The sequence below is a fragment of the Notamacropus eugenii genome, chromosome 3 (genome assembly GCF_028372415.1).
Source record: "Notamacropus eugenii isolate mMacEug1 chromosome 3, mMacEug1.pri_v2, whole genome shotgun sequence".
Lineage (NCBI taxonomy): Eukaryota > Metazoa > Chordata > Mammalia > Diprotodontia > Macropodidae > Notamacropus > Notamacropus eugenii.
In genome coordinates, this window is record NC_092874.1 from 83,333,502 (window position 1) to 83,357,324 (window position 23,823).

Consider the following 23,823-nt stretch of genomic DNA (forward strand, 5'->3'; position numbering starts at 1 on the left):
TGCATTTCTTTATAGGTAAATGGATGTTTTTTTGCGGGGGTGGGGGGGAGGGAGATGTTGTCAGCTCTTTAGTCACCGAGGGAGAAATTAATTACAACATGGAAACCATTGACATTTTAAGGATAGTATCTCTGACACTCTCTTTTCTCATTATTTTGTCTACTTTTATCATAATACAAATGGTTTGTCCCAAAAATACTACTAACATCTTGCTTGTACCTAATAGTTTGTATCCAAGGACCCCAAACTGCTCTGTAAACGTGAATTAATTTAGCCCAAAATATTCCTTTTATTTCTCTTTCTCTTTAAGCCAAACCAGCTACAGGAGCAGAATTTCTTGAAATATGGTAAAAATGTTGGTTGCCAAGTTCAGTGCTTTATGACAAATTGCATCTTGGAGAGATTTTGTCATGACTGGGTTATAAACCCCAGAAAAATAGGATTTATAATGTAAGCGACCATAGAACTTTAAGTACAATATTTCACATCAGCCTCTTGCATGTAACTTCAAAAAAGCAAAAAGACCATAAATTTGGGAGATACAAGGGAGAACCCAGCATGCCCGGGATCCTACCATCATCTGATAGGAATCAAGTAATCACTTCTTATCAGCGCCAAGACTTAAGAAGGAGAAGGTGTACCTCGAAGATACACTTCTCCAAGGGAGCCAGACTTCTATAAATGCTTTGTATTTATCTCTTTTAGTTGTCTCATTAATAAATAAATCACCTTCTGAATTGCATGGGTTTTCTTCTAGAATGTTTTGATTTATTACATCCTTTCACACATACCTTTTCCTTAAACCAAAGAATTTTGGATAGGAACCCTAGAGCATATTTGGATATAAATAATTAATTTTTTATTTGTTAAAGGAAGGCTCTGAAGTTCATTGGAAAAGAAAGAACAGAGGTGAGGCCCTGGAGTATATATAATGACAAATGATTATGTATTGTGTCCCTTAAAAGAATGCAGGTTCATTGAGGGTAGGCACTGTCCATCATTTGGGCTTTCTTCAGTGGCTAGAGGGCTCAGTCTCCATGTCAGAAAGATGGGGCTTCTAGTCCTGCCTCTGGTACTGTTGTAACACATCCTGAGTATGTGATCCCAGGCAACTCTCTTGACCTCTCTGCACTAGAGTCAAATCTCTAAGACTATAAGTTGTAGAAAAATTGCAGGTCTGCATTAGTAAAGGTAGATTCTTCACTAGGAGTTTCCTGTGCCAATGAAACCACAGTTTTGGAATAAATCTCTCCTCACCCCCCAGTGCCTAGTACAGTGTCCATCACATAGTAGGTGTGTAGTAAACTCTTATTGGATTGGCTGAGTTTGAAAATGGCCCACTAGAAAACCCAAAGCACCAGGATAGCAGTTAGTTTTTGCGGTTTGTTAATGATTGTAGACAATGAATTTACTCATTTATTTGATTTATGAAGCTGTATGTTTAAAGAATTTGAAACAGTGCAATCTGGGCCAGCCTTATGAAAAACTTTAATAAGGCAGTTGGTCTTTAGTGCCTCTTCACTTTCAGACAGTCTCTGGCTGTCTAGAATCCCTGGTAGGGCACCCCACCCAGGTATGTCATCCGTGCTCAGTACCTGACATTCTGAGCTTTCTTACCCCAAATTAAAGTTTACTTATTTTTTTATTTTATTTCTTGGGTACCTTGCTTGGAGACCACTGACTAATCTTATATAAATTAAGCCATGTTCATGGATTAGTGGACGCTGATTGTTTATTGTAAAATGTCACGCATATATTTCAACATTTTAGAGAGAGAGAGAGAGAAAAATCCTAATTCAAAATACAACTGAAATGGTTGGGACTTAAAGGATACTGGCAAACCTGTGGGGGTGAGCATTCTGGGCAGGGGATTTTCACGGAAACTTTAAAATAAACCTTGTAAACACTGAGGCAGAGGAACATTCCTGACAACACTGATAACTTTAAACACCAACTCTTAATTTTATTAAATAGAAAGCAAGAAAAATAGGAGAGAAAATCAGAGGAAACATTTGGTGAGGGTGCTATGAGAGGATCATCAGGGAAGCAGGAAGCATGAAGAACAGATAATGGCAAATTTGAACAGCAGACAGTCCAAGAATGGGCTAGACCTAAGAGCCTCCTGGAACCACCTGGAGCTGATTGTTTTGCAAGGTCAGAGAAAAGGTAGAGAAGAGAACATTTTCCCTCTGGTCTAGATTTTAGGCTGCATGCAGTGTTGGGTTATAATGTCTGCTGCAGTGATACTGGGAACAGGTGAATGCTTTGGCAACATATGCCCAGGATATGCTGCCTAGGTGCAGTTATACTGAGCAGAATGCAGGGGTTGGGGGTAGGGTTTGGTCTCTTCTAATTCTCTTCTAATTAAGAAGACATTCTCTTTTAATGAGATAAATTGGATAAACATAGCTCCTCCTCTCCTCCCTTTCATATACTTTGTTCATTTCTATTCTTTTCCTTCCTTCCTTCCTTCCTTCCTTCCTTCCTTCCTTCCTTCCTTCCTTCCTTCCTTCCTTCCTTCCTTCCTTCTTTAGGAAGTTTTGTTCATTTTTGCTTCTGTACCTATTCCTGTAAAGTTTGATTGAAGATGATGAAGAGGCTTTGGGGAAAGTTTGTCCATAGGGTACATCACACTGTATACTTCCCCTCCCCAAATTTTCTATGCTTGAAAGCAGGTTAAAGTTAAGAGTCAAGGACTTTCTTAAATGGAACATGGGTATATAGTGAAGTGAGTAGGAGTCATCCTACATTCTTGCCTGGGTACTGGTAGTCTATGATAGTCTATGATAGATGATGTAGATGAGGCTAGGATCTTCATTTGAGTATTAGCTAGGGGAGCGCTGTTCATATTATATACTTAGGCACAGAAGTGGCACAGTGGGTAGAGTGCTGGACTTGGAGGCAGAAAGACTAGAATTCAAATCCTGCCTCATATAGCTGTGTGACCTTGGGCAAGGTACTTAACTTCTCCCAATGTCAATTTCCTCAATCATAAAGTTAAGGAGTTAGTCCTTATGGTCTCCAGTGTTCCTTCTATCTCTAAATCTATGATCCTATCATGATAGTAGATGCTTCTGAATCTAGTGGCATTGGGAGTTTGGGGCAGGGTAAGAGAATGCAACAGACTTTGTCCTCATTTGCCACAGTGATAGGAATAAAGCATGGATATGAGATTTTAGTGGTAGAGGAAACTCCCTCTACCAGTGAAGGTTGGTGACTTCTCTTTAAGTGTTAGCATTCAGTGCCTAGAGACTTATTCAGGGTCACACACCTATCAGGGGCACAGCTTAAAGCCAGGTCATCCTTGTTTTGAGGCTGGCTTCCTACCCACTATACTTCACTGCTTCAGGAAACTAGATATCAACTTCAGTTATTTAATCACCCAAACTTGTGGCCACATAGGATAAGCAAATAAAGAAAGCTACCCAAAGGTCCTCTTAATTATAAAAAAAAAAAAACTTCCTCTACTCGCTACAATTCTTCAGATTAAGTTCTCATGGTTAGGCAGTTCTTTGGGAACACTTGACCCTTTCTGACAATTAATACCTTACTTAGAATATCTTCATAGGATTAACCACATCATTTTTCATGGCCCTGAAGAAATGGGGCAGAGGTCAAGTAAATTTTTATAGACTAGGATAGAGGGTCAGAGAAGTACCATAGCATGGGTATTGCTTCAGAAAGCAGATCTGGACAGGCCTTTCCAATGAGCAATCCTGGACAACCAAGGTCTGCTTTTTTGTGGAATAATTTTTTGATGACAATAGTAAAAAGTCACTGAGTGTTTGAAAATTAGTGTGAATGGCTAGCACCAAAGACAATTTTAACTATTTAATTTTCTCTGTTTAAAATTCCATATTCTATCCTATCACACTTGGTATTTCATAGGATTCAGAATTTAAAAGTTGAAAGAACCCTCCATGACCATATAGACCAACACATACAAGAAAAAGACCTGGATCAGTCCCTTAACCTTTAAATGTTCTCAGCAACTCTTTAAGATTATAAAATGATAACCTGCACTAATGGAAGAAAGTTTCTGACCCAGGTTTTCCTTATACCAGTGAAATCACAGATAATCCTAACTTCTATCTTTTTAGTTCCTTCATCTCAATAATGGCCCATATTAAGTTTATAGTCCATTAAAACTTCCTAGATCTTTTTCAGATAAACTGCTGCTTAGCCACACCTACCGGTCTTGTATTTGTGAAATCGATTTTTCATCCCTAGAGTAATTTTACATTTACCTTCACTGAATTTTATCTTCTTGAATTTGTCTCAATGTTCTAGCTTGTCAAGACATTTTTGAACCCTGAACCTGTTACCCTGTGTGTTAGTTATCTCTCTAAATTTTTTTTTTTGCCATTTGCACATTTGATAAGCATACTGTTTATGACTTTATCTGCCATTGATACAAATGTTAAGTAAGTAGCACAGGGCCAATCAAGCATCGATTCCTGGTATAGTATCCTCCAACCTCTGTAGAGTTGTCATTGAATTGTCATGACTACTGTTTGGGCCTAGACATTTAACTTATTCCATATCTATCTAATTTCACATTATTGTGCCCAATCTAGTTCCCAATCTCTTCTATAGGTTTCCTTGATTAAGGCTACCCTAGCATTCAATTTAACCAGATTTCCAGTGTAGAAAAATATGTTAAGAGTTAGGTCAGAAGATCCTCTATCCCCAACAATATGACTTTAAAAATTCACCCTATACTTTTCTCGATGTCCCTAGGAGGTGGGGAAAGTGGCCAGTAGGGAGAAGAGATTTAATTCTTTCTAGGTCCCCAAGCTTTTAATGCCTCAACTGTTGGATTATACTTTGGAAGACTTTTGAACAAAGGAACAGCATGACTGTAACTGTATTTCAGGAAGGTTCATTTGGCAATATGGGGAAAGATGGACTGAAGAAGGAGTGACCCTGTCTGGGGGCATCTTGAACTAGTCCAGGAATTAGATGTTGAGGGCTATTAAGGTGGTAGCAGTGGAAATGGGAAGTAGATGTTAGATGTGGGAGATGAGATGGAGAAAGAATTGGAAGGACTGAGTGATGTGGTTAAAATTTTGGGTGAGAGATGAGAGCCTTAGTCAGTTGTGAAAATATGAAAGTTAGGAGAAGGAACTGATTTGTCTGGGAATATCAGTAGCAAACATTTATTAAGCATCTATCATATGCACAGTGCTGTGTTCAATGTGAGATTAGGTAAGGCATAGTCTTGACTTTGAGAAGTTTTTGATCTACTATGGGATATGACATACCAGCCCAAAGTGCACTGTCCTATGGTAAGTTTGAGATAGACTTAAGTTAGTGGGATGACATACCACTGGACCTATTTTCACCAGTCAACTGGAAATAAATGACTGGAGCTTGGGAGAAATGGCTCAGATAAGAGAGACAGGTTTAGATGTCCATTAAATGGAGATGTTAGTTGAAGCCACTGGAGTTGGAAAGGTCAGTGAGGAAGAATACAGAGAGGAATAGGAGGAGAGGCTAGCTCAGAACAGAGGAGTGGGTGGAGAGGTAGGGGGGAAACTAAGAAAATGCAGGATTCCCTTTTCTGAAACCCTCTGAAACCATGGTCACCAAAGCCCTTTCACTACAGCTCAGATTGCTCTAAAACAATTTATTAAAACCGGATACAGTCTTCAGCTTTTGTTTCAGATGCAGAACATTACAAATATCCAAATAACTAGTTAAGGATCATTCTAAAGAAAATGGGGAGCCCAAAGCATTGAAGTTGAAAATCATCTAAAGGGCAAGAGACAGACATATGGTGGATGGGGGCATGTTATAACTCACTACAAATAAAGAATCACCAAAAAGAAGGTTGGAAAAGCTGAGGGGAGGGAGTAGAGAAAGGCTAGTCACATGTTATAAGCTTCAGAGAGAACTGATGGACAGCCTGCGATCCGTTGGCATCGTCTGGACAACTTGAGGTAGGCCTCCAGAACTTGGGGGACCTCCCTAGACGGCAGACTTGGACGAGCGGCATTTGGGATGGATTGCAGTCTTAATCATTAGAAGCAACGTTCACACAGATGAGAAGATGGATCCATTTGAATATATAGTTCCCTCAAATAAGGGGTGGGGTGGGTGGAGGAAAGGAGAGGGATGGCAAGTTTAAAGTTTAAATGCAAGTTTAAGGACCGGACTCACGGGTTGTTTTTTTTTTTTAAATTTTAGCATTGAACTTGGGAAAATAAGTAGGGCTGGGCTGTGAATGTCATTTTCTTGTCATCTTTAAAGGAGATCGGGATTGGTCTCTAGCTGGCACCAGCTGTGCCAGAGGGGAGGAGGGCTGGAGGTGCTCACTCTCCAGTCTTCCCAAAGCCCCCGGCTGCTGGGGCCTCTGAGGGTCAGAGGCAGCCTCTCGACCCACAGCTCCAGCACCCAGAGCCGGGGGAACGTTCCCTCCTCCAGCCCCCCTCCCCCCTCCCCCAACTCCGGCCCCCAAGGCATTCCACTCTTTCTCTAGATGGCTTCCCTCCTCCTCTGGCTCGCGCGCACCCCCTAGGGAGAACCAACCCCACTTGGGGGATGGATGCAGATGCGTGCACACACACAGCAAATCACGCACACACACTCGCACCCACAATCAGGCCGGGGCGCGCGCTCACACACACACACTCACTCACACACTCACTCACACACACAATCACGTGAACGTGACAGCCACGCTCTCCCAGCGGCAGAGGCAGCAGCAGCCCGAGCAGGAGCAGCCGCCGCCGCTGCAGCCCGGGGGAAGCCCACGCGAGCCGGAGCCCGAGCCGGAGCCCGAGCCGCAGCCCCAGCCCCAGCCCCAGCTCCAGCCCCAGCCCCAGCCCAGCTAGAGCCGGGCGGTGGCTGCAGCCAGAGGGAGCCGGGAGCCGAGGCCAGGACAGCGCGGAGCCCGGCGGCGCCTTGGGCTGGGGGGGAGGGCCGGGGAGGGGGCGGCTCGCCTTGGAAGTCACCTGAGGTGGCCACCTCCCCCTCCCCGATCGCCGCCGAGAAGACCTGCGGACGGAGGGAGGCCGACATGGCGGGGCTGCACTGAAGGAAGCCGTCAGGGAGGAGAGGAGGGGGGAGAGGAGAAAAAGAAAAAAATCCCTGCATTTCCTCCTCCTCCTCCTGCCGCCGCGGCTGCTCCCACACACCAGCCCTTCTCCAGTGACTCCTCGTCCTCCCCCGGCGTCCTCCTCCTACTCTGTGCATTGCTGAAGCGGCGCAGGGACTGCATCGGGAGGAGGAAAAAGCGCTTGCAAACAAAGAGAGAAAGAGGGAGCGAGCGAGGGTGGGGGGTGGAAATCTCCTAGGCGAGCATGGCGGACCGCAGCCTGGAAAGCATGTCTTTGCCCCTGGAGGTGAGAGCCCGCTTGGCCGAGCTGGAGCTGGAACTATCGGAAGGTAAATGCAGTGAATGCCCCGGCCTCCTCCCTCTCCTCCTTCCTCTTCCTACTTCTCCGCCTTTTGCCTAGGGGGAAGAAAATGACATTTTCCCCTTTGCTTTCTTCCCCCCAGCCCCCTCCCGCTCACTCCGTGCGACTTGTTCCAGTGCATCTTGTGAGGATTGGCAGTTGCTGGAAAGTGACATTTTCCAGAGTGTGTGTGTGTGTGTGTGTGTGTGTGTGTGTGTGTGTAGGAGGTTTGGGGGGGCGGAGGGGGTAGGGGTCTTTTCCCCCCTCTCCTTCCCCACCCCCACAGTTTTCAGTTCGGGGTTCAGTGCAGTTTCAGGGGCTTCTTTGCTCTGCTGAATTTACTGTAGGTGTAAATGGATTGGGGGAATCTGTCAGAAGGAGAAATGAGAGGCAAAGGCACACACACACACATATACACACACACGCACACACACAGATAACGTTTGGCTCTTGGGTGACTCTGACCGAGAACGTGTTGTCTTTCTGCTGGTTTCGGGGTACGGTGTCACAGTCTTTTGAAAATATTGTGTGGTGGTGTGTATTTGCAATTGCTGATGGCGTAGAGCACCCCCACACACCGCCTCTCCCCTAGTCCCCCCTCCTGTTCTCTACCTTTTCAGTGGCTGTTCTTTCTTCTGACTAATTTCCACCTCTCCTTGCTGCCTCCTGCCACAGTGGTGGTGGAGGAAGGGAGGAGATCGAAGAAGAGGCTTTGGCCGCAGTTTGTGCTTCTCCAGCTTTGTACGTTTCATTACGGAAGATGGAAAAATCTTTGGGGCTGGGCTTGCAGGGACTTCTGTCCTGCCAAGGAAATACTATTTTTGTGAAATCCACGCAATCCCCTTGAAGTTAACGTCTGTGCATTCCTGGAAGCATGATGTGATCTGCACTATTATATTCCTTAAAAGATCATTTGATTAGAGAAATTATTTTATGCAGTCATTGGAGTTTTGGATTTGATGTCTTAGCATGTTTCTGGGCTTCCTGGTTCCGGGCAGTAGTTGCTGGGATAAAGTACTACTGACTTTTTTTTTTAAATGTGAAGACTGTGGCAAAACCTTAGAGCCTTTGCCCCCAAACCAAGCTTAAGATGTTACTTTCTGAATGGCATACTTAGAATGTGTCAGATTTACTAAAGATTTCTTAGGATGATTTTTTTTAAAACAACCGATTTCTTTGGTTATGGTGGTAGAAAGCGCTCAAATGTCAGGAGGATTCCATGGGTTTTGCAGTGTCTAGTTCACTTTCTCAAAAAAAAAATTATAAAAGTTTAGAAGTGTTAATATCAACAAATGCATTTTCTGAGTGGTCAACTACCCCACTTCTGGAAGGACACATGTGAGGAGAAAAATACAGACGCCTGTCCCAGATTTATCTTTGAAATAGGAGTAGTTTGGGCTATTGAACTTTTTTTTTTTTTTTTGCTAACGGTTTTATGAGGGCTTCCAGCCAGAAAATGAATTCCCTCATGCCAATTTTCATCAGCAGGGAGGAGCTGATGTTGACATTGTATTTTCCTTTTTAACACTTTCAGGATGAAGGGTCGGACAAACTATAGAAGATTGCGTGTGTTCAAACTTGCCCTTTCAGAGCTCCACTGACCATTTTCTCTTGCATATTTCAAATCTGATTTGCTGCAGTGTGTATTTAACCAGCCCCCTAAAAAGAGAGGAAGAATGTTTCCTAGGCTATGTGCTGAGTAGTCAATATTCTGATTATTTGGAGAAGCAATTGTGAATACTGCATGCTGTTATACCAGACAGTCACTAGAATTTCTCAGAAGATTTTTTTGTCCAGGAAATAAAGTCCACCATGCAGTTACCAGAGATAAATTTAATGGTATGGTGGATGGAATGTGAAGTATATACTCAGGCCATTGGCACAACCCTGTATAAAAACATCTGTACACCAACTTATTTTTATACAGGCTTATATTGTTAATTTTGTCCTCATTCTGTCTCTTCTCTACTTTTCTTTTTTAATCTTTCCTCACCCTGACCTTTGTCTCTTTTATTGTCTGATTGGCCAAAGTGTATGTTTATTTATTAGGTCAACAGACCCTATTTGTTATATCCCAATTTTTATCATTAATTCAGACAATTGTCTCTATCTGTCCCATTTCCCCCCAAGTGAAGGCATTTGTGTCTGATCTGGAGCAACCACAGTCTACTTGCTGCCTACAGCTTTCTCTCTTTTTTAAAAAAATTAGTATATAGCTTTCTCCTTTTTTTGTATTAACTAGTTCAGAGATTGGTAGTGAAGTATGGGAAATGCCTCTGTGATTTATAGGTTATGTGTACCATAGACTAACTCCTTGAAAATAGTTACTTTGCACACACTTGGTGTTCAGGCATTCCTGCTGTTAGATGAAAAAGTCTCTAACTCTCCCCCAAGATCAGCTTCAGGGTCTTCTTACTCTCTACTCACAGCAAAGTTGTGTAGGGGATGGCAAAGTCAGATGAAGGAAACCGAACTGTGCTAAGCTGAACTTACCCTGTTCTGATTTTTTTGAAGAACCCTTTATAGCATGGTTGTATAAGGGGTGTGTATACATGCAAGTATATAAATGTTTAAAGCCTTATTATTGATCTTACTCTGTGAGCCCAAGCAAGGCGTTGGCTTGAAGTTTTGAGAAGAGTAAATTCAGAGGCTTGCTGTTTATATGCGGTTCTCTTTAGCCATACCTACCACACAGGAGAAGCCATGCCCATCAGGTGTGTCATCTTCCAATGTGAAGGCTGACCATATTTATGGAGGCTATATACAGAGTTCTTTAAGGCCATTTGGAACTGCATATGATTTTTCTTCCTAGACCTCATAGATCAGTTTGAATGGATTAAATAAGATGAACCAGTTTGTTTTCCAAGATAGCTTGGAGGTAATCAAAGAATCCAGTGTATCAGAACGGTAGTACTTACAAAGCCTCCCATAGTACATTGGACTTTTGCTTCTTGAGTGTGTATTTAAATTCCGTGGTGTCCAAGATTACATTATATTTTCACTTTTATCTTCAAACAGGATACCTTGGGAGAGGAATTTTTAAAGCTTTGTTTTTGTATTTGGTAGAAGTGTCAGAACCTTGGAAGAACAGTTGTAGAGTCATCAGGGCCTGGCAAGAGAAAATAGAAAAAAGGAGTTACTTTTGAGCAGATGACATGAATATGCTTATTTTTAGAAGAATGCTTTCAAAGTTGTGGTAAAGTCTCAGCTGGTCTTTGTATTCTCTTCCTAGACTCCAGGATCCAGCTACGGTCTGGCTGTTATTGGTCTGCATTGTTCATTTGGTGCTGTCGTGTACTGTACTCAAATGTAGTTTGAGTTTATTGGGTCATTGTTTGGCGGGCTGTTGTAGATTAATTTCTTGGCTGGAGAGCTCAGGTCATTCCCAGCCCCTCTTTCTTCCCTGCGTTTGTTACAACATCGCTTCAGTACTTTCGTCTCACTGGGGAAAGCAAGGCCCTTCTCACACAGTAGAACAATGTTGTCAGCAAAATACAAGAGCATTCTGTGGGGAGATGCGGCTGGCAGCCTCTCCTGTGGACATTAAAAGCATCACATCTGCATGTCTGGATATATCCACTGGTTTGGGGCCAAGGATCTTGGTCTGTTAGTGTCCTTGGGACTGAATGGGAGACAGACTGATTAAACCATACCACTGAGAATGCTATTATCTCAGCTTTCTGTGCCTGTTTTTCATTCAGGATTCTTTCTTTCTTTCTTCCTAATATTTCTACTTTTGAAAGTGATATTTTTCCATTTTGAAACTTGATTAATTGCTAGGATTTTGTGTATTCCTTCTTCCTCCTTCTGTTCCCCCCTAGCTACACAACTTATAGCTGCCCCCTAACACTCACTAAAATAATTCCTCCACTGTCACACCCCCAGTTTGCTGAAGCTCTTAGAAACTGATTGAAGTACATCTGATTAAAAGTTCCTCTGCTAAGTAATCTAGATTTTGTTTCTTCTAGCTTGTTTTTTCTTACATAATAATACCTTGTTTAACATGTAGGACTGAATAACCTGTCTGCATTCAAATTTGTGTTCTAGGAAGCAAAAGTTTGATATATTTTAATTAAATTAATTCAATTTAGCCATATTTTGATGTGTATACTTGGTTGAAAGTTTTACTGGACCTCTATAAAGTTAATGTTAATTTATAATAAAGAACTTTAAGAAAATGTTTAATTGATCCTTTAAAAAAATTTTTTAAAAAATTGCTCCCCTAGAGCCCCTTCTCTTCTAGGAAATAAGTGTAGTTAAACAGAGTCAACAACCCAGATCTGGTCCGATGATGTATGTCTCATTCTCCACCTGTTGGCTGCCACTTTTCTGCCAGAGGAGGGAAGCATGCTTTGCATTCAGTCCTGTAAAGAAGCAAGTGGTGGCTGCTTTGATGAGCATCCTGATATCTCCTTATTGTTTTCCTTTGCATTATTATTGTGTGAATTAGTGTTATTAGATTTGGATTCTATTGAAGCATATCAAAATAGTTTGAGATTATGTATGGAAAGCTTTTGGATTTTTGTAAAAGATGAATACATTTTATTGGAGGGGCAGGAAATGCTATAAAATTGGATGCTGTACAGTCAGCCAGTGTTTATGGACTGAATTATTGGAAATGCAAATTATTAGAAATAAAATAATCCCACCCATTGTCACTAATCCAGGTGACATCTGTTAGATTGCTTCCAAGATCAGCAGTGTTCCTAAAAACTTTGTAGTTTTCCTAGGATAATGTGAGAATTGCAGATGTCAGTTCCTCTCTTTGCTGGTCAAGGAATGAGGAAGGCCGATTCCTTTATAACACCAAGACTTCGTCACACAGGTGGCAGAGACTTTTTTTTTTAAAGCACTTCTTACAATATTAGCACAGGGCAGTAGTCAGAGGTGGAGACCCAGAGAGGTTATTAGTGTTTGTTGCTGTCTCATTGCACATTGAGAGACACCTTTTCCTTATTTAAACATCAGTACCACTTCACAACAACATGCTCTGAGTTGCCTGTATAAATTATTCCTGTCTACATTCCTAATTACAGAGCTATTATTGTTGGGGTTTTTTTTAAATCAGTGAAAGGGAATCATTTACTTTCTGGAAAATTTCTTTAAAAAAAATTCCCAGCAGTATCTAATTAATGATTTGTTGTAAAATCTGGATTGAGAGTTTATTTTCCATAGGAGATGGAGTAAACCCACTCCCCGTAGGGGGGACTTGGGTAATATTGTTACTGAGACTTGTTTACTTTGTTAGAGCTTTGTGAAAAAAAAGTCACATAATAACAGTCTGTCAGGGGTTATGCACAATGAGATGGAATACTTTTGTGCATGAATTTAAAATATAGTTACATCCAGTATTTTTATGTTTATAAAAATGCAACTGTGATATGTAAAGGACTTAGGAAATAGTCCTGTGTTGTCAACTATGAAAATGGCTGAATTTTAACATTATTTCCTTTAGTGAATAATTGCAGATGTCAGATTTATCTAAGGGGTTGGAGAAGATGTTGAAGAAGACTAAATCACCAAAATTTCTGAGATCTGCTAGTCAATATTATTTACTGTAACATATAATTGACTTGATTATAGATCTGATCATTATGATATGTCTCTAACATCTCCACTTTTCTTTTTTACATTTGCTACAAATTTTGGTTTTGCATTGAAATCATGAATTTGATTGTATTTTTTGTTACAATTCAGGGGAGAAGTTGCTGGGTAAGATGGTTTTCTGTCTTCCAAAGCTCCTTTTCTTGATGCCCTCCCCCAATGATTTGATCTCCCCTTTTAAAAAAAAGTTGATTTTCCTAAGCAGCAATTTAATCAGGGAAACATTTGTAGTGTTGATGGATTTTTTCCTCCTCGATGTATAGAGGAAAAGTATTGAAAAAAATCTTGGGTTTAGTGTTACATACCATTAACTGACTTGGCAGTTCAAATCATTAGCCATGTTCAAATGCAAATCTTACACCTTTAGTTCTGTTTGCCCTATTTGGAGTGCAGGCACCCCTTAGAAATCTTAAACTGTAACCTTCATTGATTTGGTCTAACTTTGAACATTAGTCCCTATGCCTGAAACAAAGGAAGTTACTACCCTTGGCATGTGAGAAACGGCATTTTGTCTTTGCCTAATGTGAAAGTCACATTTTGGGGTCCCTGATTAACATACACACACACACACAATTTCCTCTTGTGTTGACAGACTTGCTTGGGGCTCCACATTCACTTTTCTTGTCTGTGCACTTTCAGCATCCCATCTTTTATCATTTCCTCAAGTGTTTTTCAAATGTACTTTCTTCTTCTTCTTCTTCTTCTTCTTCTTCTTCTTCTTCTTCTTCTTCTTCTCCTCCTCCTCCTCCTCCTCCTCCTCCTTCTCCTCCTCCTCCTCCTCCTCCTCCTCCTTCTTCTTCTCCTCCTCCTCCTTCTCCTCCTTCTTCTTCTCCTCCTCCTCCTTCTCCTCCTCCTCCTTCTTTTTCTTCTCCTCCTCCTTTCTTCTTCTTTCTCCTCCTCTTTTTCTTCATCTTCATCTCAGTATCTCTGTCCTTGTCTCAGAATTTCTGTATTTCTCTGTGCATCTCTTGATGTTTCTATGTCTGATCCCTTTTGCCTTTGTTTTTGTGCCTGTTTTCTGTCCCCGGCTGGCTGACTCTGCACAGTACTGTTTTTTCCATGCCTTTCCTACACCCTTCCATGTGCTCCAGCTTTCAGTGTTGCGGTTTGGTTTTTTTTGTCCTTTACTCTTCCGTTCCTGTGTTTCTCTGTCCCCCTTGTTCCTACTTTTCTCTGGCTACTTTCTGAGCTATTCTTTTCCCAATCTGGCATCTTATTTTGCACTTGCCGTAGGTGCAGAACTTGAGATCCTGAACAGTAGGCCCTGAATTGGTAGAAGGCTTTGGACCATGGTGTTCAGCTCAGTGCCTCATCAATGTTGGCTACCTCTGGTTCTCTGTACTGCCCTCTTAGCAACAGTTCCAGCCAAACAAGTTTCATCTTATGTTGCTTTTGTTTGGCACTTTTTACCAAGGCAATAGCTTAGTTGGGCTCACCGCTTTTCCCCCTTAATTTATGTTGGTACCTTTATAGAAGAGAAGATTCTATCTTTGAAGTAATGATAATGATAATGATAATAAGTAGCATTTATATAGCAATTACTGTGTGCTAGGTTCTGTGCTAAGTGCTTTACAAATATTATTTCTTTTGATCTATCTCTGCTTTCTCAAACTCAAACAACACTTCCTCCATGAAACTCTACCTAATTCTCTACCCCCACCTATGAAGCCTTAGCGTATTTTGTTTATATCCCACATGCCTTATGTTATAATTTGTGTAAGTCTCATCTTCCCTCCTTGATCACGAGTGTCTTAAGGGCAGGGACAAGTGTTTGCCATCTTTGAATTCCCCCTGCATATAAGAAGTACTTCTAAGTGATCTCTAAATGAGTAAATGGATAAGAAGTACTGTGGGCTTCTCTTCTAGCTCTTCTGTAAGACAGTTAGACAGACACATACTGTACCACAGAGAAACAAAAACATTTCTTCCCCAAAAGAGCAATTATTTAAGTTCATTCTTTCAACACATTTATAACACTGGGCTAGTTACCAGGGGTGCACAAAGAGGAACAACCCATGGTCCCTGCCCTCAAGAACCTCAATTTATTTGGGGAGAGAAGACATACATTGGAAGGGTAGTAACAGTTCAAACCCTTGATCTCCTCAAAGCCAGTCATGTTGGTGAGATGAACCTTCAAGCAACTTAAATTCCCTTTCTATTATTTACTACTGTCTGCCATAGTACTTTAAAGGACTAATATTGCATGTACATTTGTGTATATATGTTTTAGTATTTCATACTGTGAATGGTTTGGAATTGGGAAAAAAATCTTACAGGATCCATTTATCCTATATAGAATGAGTGTGTGTATGTGTGTCCCCCTTTTAATAGAAAAGTAGTATGACAAAGTGAACAGATTGCTGAACTAGCACTCAAGGAGACTGGAATTAGAATTACCAAGTGTGTAACTCTGGTCTACTCTGGCCACTCTCTCTACTATGCCATCTTACTGCTTAAAAACACACTATCTAACTGAGTAGACAAAACCTGTTTTGTGTTTTTGGGCAATGAGACAACATAGTGCATAGAGTTGCCAGATTTGGAGTCAGGTATCAATCTGACCTCAGGTGCTTACTAGTTTTGTGATTCTGGAGGAATTACTTATTCCTCTCAGCCTCAGTTACCTCAAATATAAAAATAAAGATGGTGATAGCTCCTGCTAGAAAGGGTTATTTTTGACGGTAAGATGAAAAATAAAGCACTTTGCCAACCTTAAAGCAACCTTAAAGAGATGAGGAAGTTTTGTTTTTCAGTTGTTTCAGTCATGTCTGACTCTTTGTGACCTCATTTGGTGTTTTCTTGTCAAAGATACAGGAATGATTTGCCATTTCCTTCTCTAGCTCATTTTATAGATGAGGAAACTAGGGCAAACAGGGCTAAGTGACTTGCCCAGGATCACACAACCACTAAATGTCTGAGGCTGGATTTGAACTCAGCTCTTCCTGATTCCAGGCTTGACAATTTATACACTTTACCACCCAACTTCTAGATGATGATGACGATGATTTTGTTGTATCCCAGGGTCCTTGTGTACACAGCCTGACTCAGTCAGTATTTGTTCTTGATGCTAATGAAGATAGATCTGGCTACCATTGCAGGAATATTCAGTTCTCCGAAGGTCTGGGAGTTTTAGGAATAGTATAGAATAAGACTGAGATATGAGAGTGCCACTTGATATTTTTCTGAGCATAGCAGATTGAAAGATGCCATCCTCTCACTGGTGATGATTTGTCTCCCTTATCTTTGGGCATCTGGAAGTGTAACCTAGGTTACTGTTTGTGTTGTCTATGAATTATAAAGGCAAGGAGTTCTTCGTTGAAGTTTTTTGTGGATGAGTCTATAAATCAGACAGACAAAATAAAGGTCCTCAAGACTGTGGGTTCTGGGTGAGTTCTGAATAGACTTTCCCCCTTTTAGAATGCTGATTTTAAGTCACTGACTGCTTATCAGATCAGGAAACTCTTTCTGGGACATAATTAAAAGGCTCAGTGGTCTCTGCCCTTAGCTTTGTGAACATGCATTCCTGAAACCATTCACATTGGCAGCTGGGAGGGCAGCCTTACAAGATCCCAATACAGGTAGACGTTTTATTCTTGTGATGGACTTGACTCATCAGTTCAGTCATGTAGTTACTTTGATCTTTTTCTTTTGGGAATAGGGCTGGAGGTTGAATTTACCTAATTAATTAGTAGGTTTAGCATAGTTTAAACATAGTGTTAGTTGAAAGCATTGTACGTAGAGTAACAACTTTTTGAATGTCTTTTGTCCAAGTCCATGGCATTCATTCTTTTCCTCTAAACACTCTGTATGTTCCTTCTTTTCTGTATTAGATATTTTAAAAGATTGAATTAAAGTTAACTTTTTTTGGGGGTAAAGAATTTTGTGGTACCCTTGGTATAATTAGTGTTGCAAACCAGGGTTGAGATGAGACAATTATTTGTTTTCCATTCAGTTACAAAAATGTATGTTGTTAAAGAAATTTTAGCTTTCTGCCTCTAGGTTTCCATTTATTTGAAGAGAGTGAGCCATTTCATAGATGTGAAGAGTCTTAGGTTTGGAAGGAATCCCAGAGATCTGTCTATGTCTGAACAAAACGTACCTCCATTCTATTTTTGACAAGTAGTTTCCAGCCTCCTTTGAATACCTTCTGACAGGGGGAAACTCAGTACTTTTCAAAGCAGTTCATTTTACTTTTGGTCAGCTCTAATTCTTAGGAAGTATGTGTATGTGGCGGGTAGGGGAGGGGGTGTGTGGCTGGTAGTGGGGAGTGGGCAACTGAAATCACCTCCTCTTCAGCTTTCACCAATTACTTCTACTTCTGCTCTCTGAGGCCAAGTGGCATAAGTCTATCCTTTCATATGACAGTCTTTCAAGTACATGAAGATAGCTATTATGACGTCTCTAAGTTGTCTCCAGGCTAAACATCCCCAGTTTTTTCAACTGGTCATGGTGCCAAAGCCTCTTGTCCATTTGCTGTGCTCCAGTTTATCAGTGTCCTCCCTAAAATCTGGGATCCAGAAGTGAAGATAGTATTCCAGTTGTGGTCTGACCATGGCAGAGTACAGTAGGATCATGACCTTCCTTATTCTCAATGCCAAGTTTCTATGAATGCAGCCCAAGAGTGAACTCTTTTGGTTGCCACGTCACTCTACTGACTTATATTTGAATGCATGGAGAGCCTGGGCTACCGTTCAAGGTGGTTTCCCAAGGTTAGGTAGGCAGTCTGGGTACCTGTGAAATGCCAGGAAAAGTAGCCCTCTTTTAGGGAGAGGATGGGCTAAATGCTTCAGATGCCCCTCCCCCACCTGCTTGCAAGGTTTATTCAGATTCCTTCATTTTGTCAGTATTTCAGGGAAAGCTTGCAAATCTCTTTCACTTCTATTTTCACATTTGGTCTTCCTGCTCAAACTTAGAAGCTTTGAGGGCTGCCTTTCTGCAGCAATGAAAAGTATGGGGAACATACCTCCCTCAAATAGTAATGTTGCAGTTGAAGTCATTTCCACAAAGCCTTTCTTAGGTACCAGACAGCACACTTCGCAATCCCAGGGGAGGTGGAAGAGATGGCAGTCTATTTGGGGAAAATGATATTTTCCTAAATTAGCCCCAAACAAAAAATAGTAATTTTAGGTGTGTTGCAGTTTATAGCAAGATTTTGGATACAACTCTTATTAGTAGGATGGCATATAGGAGATGTTACCTTTTATCTTACTAGTAGATAGTGGTTAATATTTGGGGGCAGCTAGGTAGTCCAGTCAATTGAGCCTTGAACATTGAGTCAAGATGATCTGAATTCAAATGTAAATTCAGATACTTATTAGCTGTATGATGCTGGGCAAGTCACTTAATCCCTGTATGCCTCAGTTTCTTTAACTGTAGAATAGACATAATAAGAGCAACTACATTACAGTATTGTTGTGAGTATCAAATGAGATATTTATAAAGTGCTTAGAATATTGCCTGGCACATAGTAGGTGTTCTATAAATGCTCATGACCTTTCCCCTCCTCATTTGTTATAACTACACATAGGCTAACAAAACACTCTTAAGTATTCTTTTTACATTTCTTGTTTAGAGTTGTTTTTAGGCCATACTTTTGTCTGAACTGGGCATTTCAGTTTACCAAATATTTTAAGATCGGACAGATTTATTTCAGGGTTTCCAAGATGGTAGGTTTCAATACAATGTTTCTTACGTATATGACTTGTGGTGCCCAGATCAGTTTGTGAGGTGATTTTTTTTCATTCAAGGGTGTTTTTTTTTTCTTAATTATTATTTTGTTTTGTTTTTGCTTGCAAGGATTTTTGGTCCTTTCCCCTGGATGATTGTATGACTAGGAACTTCATGTTGTTCCTAGCAATCTGGTAGCGTTACCACTTCCTTCCCATTAGGTACTCCCTTAGTTGCTGCCCATCCATCTCCAACAGGCATCTCACACATCCCTAGGCATGATTTTTCAGGTGTCTATGAACAGAAAAAAAATCAAGCTGTAGTCAGGCTTTAAGACTCTTGGAAGGGTTGCCTGTGCCTTTGCAGTTGTCTAATGTCCTTCCCCTCCTTTTCTCTCTTTACAATTCGAGAACTTTAATGCAGTGATGCCATAGATACTAGGAGGTGCACACATCTCTATTTCTCTGTGGTTCCATTCACTCAATATTCCCACAACTTTTCAAATTAAAATACTCCTCCTTGTCTCTCACTTCTTTAATGTATTGTTTCCTCCTATTAAAACTGAGGTCTTTGATAGCAAGGGCTATCTTCACTTTTTAATTTATCTCCAGTGTTTAGAACAGGACTTGGCACGTAGGAAGGACTTAATAAATATTTTTTCATTCATTCATTTATTTACTCATTCTTCTGACTCATTGGTTTATGAATAAAAGCCCTGTCCTATTTGCTGCTGCAGGACTGTCCTTAAACTAGAAAATGCATATGTGTGCTCCCTTGCTGTGACTTGTCAGCTGATGATTGCTGGTCTCTTGGGAAAGCTTGAACTGGATATCAGTTCTCATTACTAACTGCCTTGGGAACTGGCATGTAGCTTATGAACACTGACTGTTTGCTGATAGCCTGGGACATGTTTAAAGCTTTCCCTCCAATCCCAAGAAGTCTTTGTCCTGGTTAGATTAGAGAGAATCCATGAGCAGAGCCTTGAGAATGAGTACCTGCCTTTGGTTCTCTTACCTGTGAGCAGGTGTCGCTAGGGAGAGTTCAAGAATGATTGACTTCTGGCTTTCCTGGCCCAAATAAGTGGAAGTAAGGAGTATCTTAGTAAGTAGGTATGTCCTTACTTCCACTTATTTGCATCATATTTTATAATCAATATCTATGGAAATCACATATTTAGAACCCTATTTATTAAATCAAAGATTCAAAGAATTTGAAAGTTAGAAGGGACCTAAGGGATCCTCTCGTCCAACCCGTTATATTTTGCTGGGGATGGAAGCTCAATTCCAGGTGGACAGTCTCGGGCGGGTAAAGGTGGGAACTTCTAAATCTTAGAGTTCTCACGAGGCCCCCCCCAGGAAACGACTGGGAATCGAGGTGAACCGAGCTATCTCGTGTATTTCCGCCTCTTCCCGTGAGAAATGTGATGGGAGAGAGCTCTCCCCGCCCTCGAGATTGTCCCGGATCCGGGCACACTATTGTTATCTAACAGCACGGTATTCAGATGCAAACTATGCTGCTGGAGAGTTTAAGTAGGATCAGGAAAGCCTGAAAGCTCTCTTAGGCGGGAGGGGCGCGGAGCGGACAGGACAGAAGGCTCCGCTTCTCCTCTCTCCGCTCTCCCCTCCCCCTCTTTCCCCACTTATACTTCTACTTCCAATCTCTTATTGTAAGATCTTTGCCTCCTTGGGAGATCTTTCTCTTTCCCTCCTAAGGAAGAATTTCCCTGCACTTGTAACTAGACCCTGAAATAAAGCTCAACCCTTGTTCGACTCTGGAACGTCCTTTCTCTCATACGAGCATCCGGTTTGGCCAACCGAAGACCTCCGATAGAGGTAAAGGAAGACTCGGGTAGCCCTCAGGCCTCTAGGCCTGGCAATATTTAAATGTTTGTATTAGAGTGTACAATCTTGCTTATTCCTTTTGGTCAGCTGTTTTGCTTGAAAATTAAAAACCAAATTCAGACATTTCAGGTCCGCTTATATTTCTTCCTGTGATTCCTAATTGTATCAATAGTTTCTTGGTTCTTTTATGTGTAATAACTGATGATTTTAAAGGTAACAAAGTATTGAGGTGAAACTGACATTCTAGAGTACGCCTAGGCTAACAGTCACTGAACACTGGCAGCTGGACGTCTAGTTAGAATGACTGGGCTTTGAAAACCCCTTCTATACCTATTTTTTGTGGAAATTTTAGTGGAAACTTAATAACTATTGAGATCCAGTAATATGGGGTATGAGTTTAAGATGCTTTTAGATTGCATGACTAGATCAATTCTGTTTTAACTTTTAAAAATAATACCTTCAAAATTAGAGCCAGAAAACAGCAACCCAGGAATACCTGTTGAAGATCAAAAGAAATTGTGTTAGGTGGAAACTAAATTCTTATACTGAAACTTTATTGTTAGTTATTCACATTAGTGCAACTTTCCTGTGTCTGGATACAAGGAGGATATTGTACTGTATGAGAAAGTACTGTATGTGTATGTGGAATGATATGTCCCTTAATGATAAAAGTTCCACTTGGCAAACAAGTAGATTTCCTGTTACAGGTCATAGCATACACCAAGGTCAACACATTGGGTTGGGTCAGGCAAATAAAGGCCCAAGTGATTTTTCTTTTTGTTAATTATAGGTTTAGGCTTGAAGGTTAGTTTGGATGAGTGAGCTTTGTTTTTGTCCTTTCTTTATAGATGATTAAAGATTATTATGTATCCTGTTAAGATGCTAATAATGCATTTCAGTACTCCTGTAAAAGGAGGGAAGATAGCATATTTCTGAATCTATTGAGGGTTATGTCTTCTTAACTTTTATAGGTCACTCCCCACTTCCCTCACACCCCCATGTGCCTTACTCATTTTATATTTCTTATTTCATTCTTGGAAGAGTTACAACCTTAGAAAATGAGTGCCTTATATAGGTTGGCAAATGCAGCCTGGTTTTCTGTGGTATAGTTCTATACCCAAAAAGCGACTTGGTGAAGTCTGAGCTTGTTAGGAAGTATGTAAAAATAAAGAGAGGACATTTTCAGAGATATTAGAAAACAGATAAACCTCAGGTTGATAAAGAGGGAAAACCTGGAAGAAAGCTCTAGTATGAGATATCCTTGAGAAAGAAAGGCTTACAAAAGGCAAGAGGGAAGAATAGGGCCTTAGATGAGACCAACTTCTTTACTGATGACATAGTATCTGCTGTTTGACATTGAGAACATTCTTCTAAAGGAAGGAATCTCACAGAAGAGACAGAAACAGGTGGTGGTAGCGGGAGATTCAACTACTTCTTAGACTGACAAGATAACATGGAATGAATGTCAGGAGAGAGAATATCTAGAATGAGGGTCATTTCTTGTTTGAGAGAGAGAGACAAATTTAGGATCAACAAAAGGAAGAATGACTTCATATAGTAGGTATGGAATAATGGAATTTTGGGGCTCGAAGGAACAAGACGTGATGTAGTGTCCAACAGCCTTTTGAAAAGATGATAAAACTAAGAAAATTTAGATGGCTTGCCATATATATCCTTTGTCTTACTATAGCTAACCCCCAAAGAAGAAATGTTGGCTTAAAATATTAGTATGTTGAAAGAAAAAAGACTTCAGAGATTTTAGTAGAATGTATATTCACAAATATGTAAGGAAAACAAAAAGTTTCAAATTTAATCTCAAAGCAGGGAAATTGGAATACTATTTGCTCCTTACCCCCTCTTCTATCCTTTTCCTCTACCACCATCACTCAGCAACTTCCCTTAGATTCATATTATCCGAATTTATTATCCAATCTAGATCCTGGTAGCATTACCTGTTATTCCCCAGGATATTCTCTTTCTTTTTTTCGATGATTTCAGTACCTTCACAGTCTTTCTCCATCTTAACTTCTGCCCTCATCTTGGGGAAATATAATATAATAAATATGAAATGATATAATATAATATAATGTAATATAGTATAATATTATACTGTATATGTTACATATATGATATATATAATATAATATAGACATATACCTGTGTATATATGTGCATATGCATATTATGCATACATATATATGTGCGTATGTGTGTGTGTTTATATATATATATATATATCCTGAAATATCCTAACTTAAGTTTCTCAGTCTACTCAGTTCCCATGACCAGTTCACTCCACCCTTGCTTCATGTAGAGATGTTCATATCCTTGATACTGTCGTCACCCACAAGTGTTAAATTACATGTTCACAAATTCCACAGTTCCTTATTTAAACATAATCTTTTACTGTTCCAACTTTTCCTGTGCTTGAGGGCTTCTAAACCTGTTCAGTGTCCTCGCTATGACCTCCATTCCCTCTGCTCCTCAGTTCCTTCTCTTGCCCATCACCCTGGTACTAGTTATATTCCCCCCTAATCTTAATCTCTTGGTAAACCTCTCACATCCCCTAAACTCTTGTCCTCTCATCTGTTGTGTATTACCAAACTCCGTAATTCCCACCATTTTTCTCCTGTCACATTTACATTGTCTAATTTGAACCAGGACCTCACTTCACTAAAGTATTCCTTCTACTCCTCTCTATTGATTTGCTATCCCTCTTACCTCAATGGCTGTTCCAAACTTCATCTCTACTCAAATGTCCTCCTACAAATTCTTCATTTTAGTCTCTCAGCTGAAGACCTTCCCTCATATTTCAAAAAAAAGGAGGCCCATTCACTTAACGCTCTCCAGACATTCTCCTATTATCATCTCCTTCATTTCTGTTCCACATGAAGGTAACCTTTCTCCTTGCTAAGAACAATCCCCCTACGTGCATCCTTGATCCTGCTCCCTACTATATTCTCCAGAGATTTGCCCCACTGCCATTTCCACTCTCCCTTAGCTTCAATCTTTTTCTATCTTCTGATGCTTTTCCTGTGGTCTGCTAATCTTACCATTACTGCTCGCTATTGTCTCTCTCTTTGTGGCTCAGTTTCTTCTGAAAGCGGTCTACATTAGATGCCTTAATTATTTCTCTATTTAGTTTTCTAAATCCTTTGTAGTATGGCATCCAACCCCATCATTCAATTGGAACTGCCCTCTTCAAATTAATGATAATCTCTTAATTTTCAAATCTACTAGTGTTTCTTCAGTCTTTCTCCTTTTTGACCCCTTTACAGCCTTTGACACTGTTGATCACCCACTTCTTCTAC

The 23,823-nt window shown here is 40.6% G+C and overlaps 1 protein-coding gene across 9 annotated transcripts in view; it reads left to right on the plus strand.

The window, feature by feature from the left end:
- The first annotated feature begins 7,266 nt into the window (after positions 1–7,266).
- DIP2C (disco interacting protein 2 homolog C) overlaps positions 7,267–23,823 on the plus strand; it is a 585,449-nt gene continuing 568,892 nt past the window's right edge. For all 9 annotated transcript variants that reach the window (XM_072650057.1, XM_072650058.1, XM_072650062.1 and 6 more), the window contains exon 1: positions 7,267–7,389. In XM_072650057.1, the coding sequence (XP_072506158.1) occupies positions 7,305–7,389 (85 nt within the window). In that variant the 5' untranslated portion in view covers positions 7,267–7,304. The remainder of the gene's footprint in view (positions 7,390–23,823) is intronic.